Below are 4,208 nucleotides of genomic sequence, written 5' to 3' on the forward strand. Positions count from 1 at the left end.
TTTCTGTTAGCCGTGTGCAGTGCGGATGTTACACAGTAATGCCGTAAGTTACCTTTTCTCATTAGGTACGGAAGCTGGTTGCACTGCATTAATCTCATCTACTGATGTCTCCAAGTACATGAATGAGCAGATGGGATGCAACTCATCCATAAAGAGTTCCCATGAAACACGGCTTGTTTATGCCAAAACTACTTACTGTCTTAGGAATTGTTAGATCAAAACTAATTAATCTGCAATTTCTTAATAAAAAGAAAGCCTTCCTACCCATGCTCTCTCTGCTGCTTAAGAGGGCTAACCTAGGTTAAGTTTACACAGTAAGACATCCTTCTATATTGCACCTGTGAAAATCGTAACAAATCATGTAAATAGTACAAAAAAAAATGTAACTGTATTTTAAAAAAAAAGTGCCACTATACATAGTGTAAATAACACAAGGTTTTTAGTTGTAAAAAGGGTTATATGTAACCCAATGTCCTTTAGTTTGATTGACAGCTTTTGTGTGAGTGGTGAATAGAGACTTGTACACATCACTGGCTTCAGGGTCCTTGGCAACACTATAACTGGCTTTAGTTTTGGCCATGGATGGATCTTCCAATTTCATGAGCTTCTGTGCAATGTTATTTGAATTATTTTGGACTGTTTTAAGTTTTTTGCCCTTTTCTGTTTTCTTTTCCAGTACTCCAGCTTCTCGTTTTACACCCTTGTTTTTAGCTTTTGCTGCTGAGCGTCTGGCCTCCATTTTACTAGTCATAGTAACTAGTTCTTCTTCTGAAGGATTTATTACTATGATATCTTCATTGGCAAATGGTTTCTGGCACTGAAAATTAGATTATGATCATGATTATATGTTTTATGGTTAGCAATCTAACTATTTTACCTTATGGCATGATGTTGTCTTTATTTCTTTGAGAGATCTTTCCGACATCACACAACCACATGTCCAGATGAAGCAGAATTTGAATTTTCCATTCATTTCAATTCCAAGGACAGGGCAGATGTACTCAGCTGACTGGATGTCATCATACCCGTCTCCCATGTTGGCATGTTTTTTAAAGGAAGGGTTAATCGTCAAAACTAGTTCCTTGACATCCTTCAATGTTCGAAAATGCTTTCCACATTCTGGAGCTTTTGCTTTGTCAAGAAGAATCTCGAGCACAGATTCTTTATTAAACATGCGCCCAAGTTCACAAGCTACAATAGGAGTACGCAATTCTTCTTGAGATGATGCACAGAGTCGCCACTTGCAATGATTTTCAGCATCTTTGTCTTTCTACAGTGGGAAAACAACAGCAACGGTTTAGCAAAGATAGTTATTATGAAAGAATCACTGAGATTTCTCATAATCCAAGATAAAAGTAATTACCTGTTCTGGCTTCTTCCTTGTCTTAACCAATTCATCTCTCTTCGGAATAGTTCCGCCATCACAACCCATGTTGAAGATGCGAAGATTGTGATAAAAACACAGTGGGAATCACGAAAAATATTTATTGTCCAACTGAACGCAATCGTTGACCGTCAATGGCTAACACTAACTAACTAACTTCTTCAAGCGACGGGGACGTTTGGTACATAAAACAACGTTGCCACATTTATAAAAATGCGAATTTTGTTTTTACCGAAAACTCCAAACCCCATTTAGGTTTAATCATCGTTGCCACCCCTTCGGAACGCGCTGCCAAATTTATTTTGTTGTTATTTTTGTATATTGTTCCACACACTGCCTACCTATTTTGCCTACCTACAAACCTGTTAGCCGCACTATGCCGCCGTACTGGTGTAAGGAAAACAAAAACTTATTGGTATCGAAGAGGGTTACATATCCCGATGATAAGCTGCCGGCATCCATGAACCTAGTGGCCATGGGGAGGCTTACGAACAACCTACGAGCTACGATTACCTCTTCTCTACCTAAGTTCGAAGTAAGTCGATCTTTAACGTGTAGTGAACGGTACTACAGATCGATGTGAGACGTCTGTATACGTGTCGTGAGTGGTGTGTGTATGTGTGTGTGTATTTTTTATTCTGCCATTTTTAGCCCCTTTATAGTAGGCATGGCTCTTCTCTCTTCGTCTTCTTTCTTGAGGTAGATTGATGATTGATTGATGTCTTAAGCGATGTTGGTAGAATCTTGCGTAACTCGATGAGATGAAGAATCTTGCGAATCCGATGTAATGACGTAGTCGATGCGAGTTTTGAATGACGTATTGGAGGGGTGGGTGGGAGGGGAGGGTGGCGGGAGGAGAGCGTGGAGGGAAGGGAGGGCTTGGCGGAAATTGGCGGTGGCGGGACTTGAATCCGAGGACTACAGATTACAAAGCGTGGGTGATAACCACTGTGCCAGGACCGCACATCCCAACCAAATTTTGCTTTAGGTGTCACCCATTCATATAGATGGCTTATGTACATCATATGTATAAGGGAAGTATAGAGCTGTGGCATATATCGCGGCTGCCATACTGATTTCACGGGTTCGAGTCTTTGTTGTTATTGTGTTTAAATGTTTTTATAAATAATTTTTAATAATATTTATTTTGTTTACCCGAGTTCTTTTGAAACACTACTGCCTGAACTTCTGTTTCATCTTCTAGGCTTCGGTGGGAGCAGCGATGGTCGGAGCCTTGTTTATCTGTCGTTTTGCGGGTACTTGTGTCACTGCCTTTTAATAAGTAAAAAGGTATGTACCTTATGTATTTATTACTTATTTTACCTTTTGTCAAACGATGGTGGGGAACACAAAAATATTTAACTTGTAGCTATCCTGTACGTTATGCCTACATTAACCTATATTATACACCCGATATTAAAACATGTTATTCACAACACTTATGATCCCTTTTAGTATTACGATAGAATTGCGGTTTGTGGTTCTCTTGGCGTTTTATTCCTAGATGGCGTGACGGTTTAACCGCTAACTTTTAAAGAGAACTTTTGACGATGACGGAATGACGAATTGGTAATGGGACACTCATAGAGTTCCATATTGTTGTGTTTCACGTTATGAAGAGTAGGCGAGGTGGGGTAGGGAAAAGTGCAGTAAGTAGAGGAGACATTTTACTTCAAAACGAGGAAATCCGATCGGTCCGTTATACACCACCTCACCCGCTCCGACCTGAACCGCGTGAACACAAGCCACAGCTCGCGTGACAGGCTTCGGTCATGAAAAATAATACGCTGCATGCATCTTAAGTTGTTCATTTCTACCCTCGATCCCTTCCCCCCTTCCCGAATGCATGATAATAATTCATTTATAATTCAACTCCTACGTCTGTCTACGGACATGGATCGCATATATTTCTAAACTTCCTTTAACTTCCAGCTTATCGGGTAAAGTTTGATGATTTAACAGGTTGGTTTATGGCGGGCTTCCCTCAATCAGCTTTGGCTGCAAGGGGCCCTACATAAACGACAGATGAGCTGCTTGATGACAGCCCACTTGAACTTTTAATTCACTCGTCATTCGTTCCGCTTACATTTCAACTAACAGAAAAGGAAAGATTCAAAATGAAACTTTGTATCCAACGAATTGAATAGTATAGCACGTTCAGACCAAGAGCAGTTGAATAAGAAAATAAAAAAATAAGGCAGACGGCTACATTTCCTGCATAGCTGTCATCGATTAATCAAGCCCGTCTCTACTTGCCAAAGAATCTTTGTTTCATTGCGGCTCGTAGCGCTAATATTTTCCTACGACGGCCATCAGCTTACGTCACTCTATAGACCCGTGCCAGCCGAACTGGGCCGAGAAAAATAAAAATGAATGAATACAGTATTCCTATTTCTCTTTTTTTTTTTCCAACTATCCTTCTTTCACGTGTTGTAAATACATAATGGAACAAAGCCAAAAACATAAGAAGAAACGGGCGGCTTTGATTCGACACACACAACCATATACTGTATACATTTTTGTAGCTGCAAGAGCTGACGGCCCTTCAGACGATGTTATACGAACGAACGTTCGTCCTTTCCATTCCAGTGGCATTTCATGAAGATCTATTACCCATCTCAATTCGGAATAGACCGAGTAGGCATGAACCGTAGTCATTTCGGAGCTTCTATTCGGCGGCCGTTGCTATTTTGTAGGATCATTAAACAGAGGAAACTTTCAAATTTTTTGTTTTTAACGTTGCCATTTGTATGTGTGTGTGTCTGTGTGATTACATACTTTTCATTGCCAATTCAGTTGGCCTTGTATGGAGTAGGAAATTGTG

The 4,208-nt window shown here is 40.2% G+C and overlaps 1 protein-coding gene across 1 annotated transcript; it reads right to left on the reverse strand.

Moving 5' to 3' along the window:
* Positions 1-362: 362 nt before the first annotated feature.
* LOC130693354 (replication termination factor 2-like) lies at positions 363-1,542 on the reverse strand. The gene is made up of 3 exons (XM_057516484.1): positions 1,364-1,542; positions 878-1,270; positions 363-817 (listed from the first exon to the last, which is right to left on the reverse strand). The coding sequence occupies exons 1-3, from the start codon at positions 1,430-1,432 to the stop codon at positions 440-442; spliced, it is 840 nt and encodes a 279-aa protein (XP_057372467.1). The 5' UTR covers positions 1,433-1,542; the 3' UTR covers positions 363-439.
* Between the last annotated feature and the right edge of the window lie 2,666 nt (positions 1,543-4,208).

Source organism: Daphnia carinata, chromosome 3 (assembly GCF_022539665.2).
Source record: "Daphnia carinata strain CSIRO-1 chromosome 3, CSIRO_AGI_Dcar_HiC_V3, whole genome shotgun sequence".
Classification (NCBI taxonomy): Eukaryota; Metazoa; Arthropoda; class Branchiopoda; order Diplostraca; family Daphniidae; genus Daphnia; species Daphnia carinata.

Excerpts from the sequence above, each read along its gene's own strand:
- LOC130693354 (XM_057516484.1), bottom strand. The coding sequence starts at position 1,432 with ATGGGTTGTGATGGCGGAACTATTCCGAAGAGAGATGAATTGGTTAAG. Across the intron at positions 1,271-1,363 it reads CAAGGAAGAAGCCAGAACAG|AAAGACAAAGATGCTGAAAA; the intron begins GTAATTACTTTT and ends TTCCCACTGTAG. Across the intron at positions 818-877 it reads AGACAACATCATGCCATAAG|TGCCAGAAACCATTTGCCAA; the intron begins GTAAAATAGTTA and ends TCTAATTTTCAG.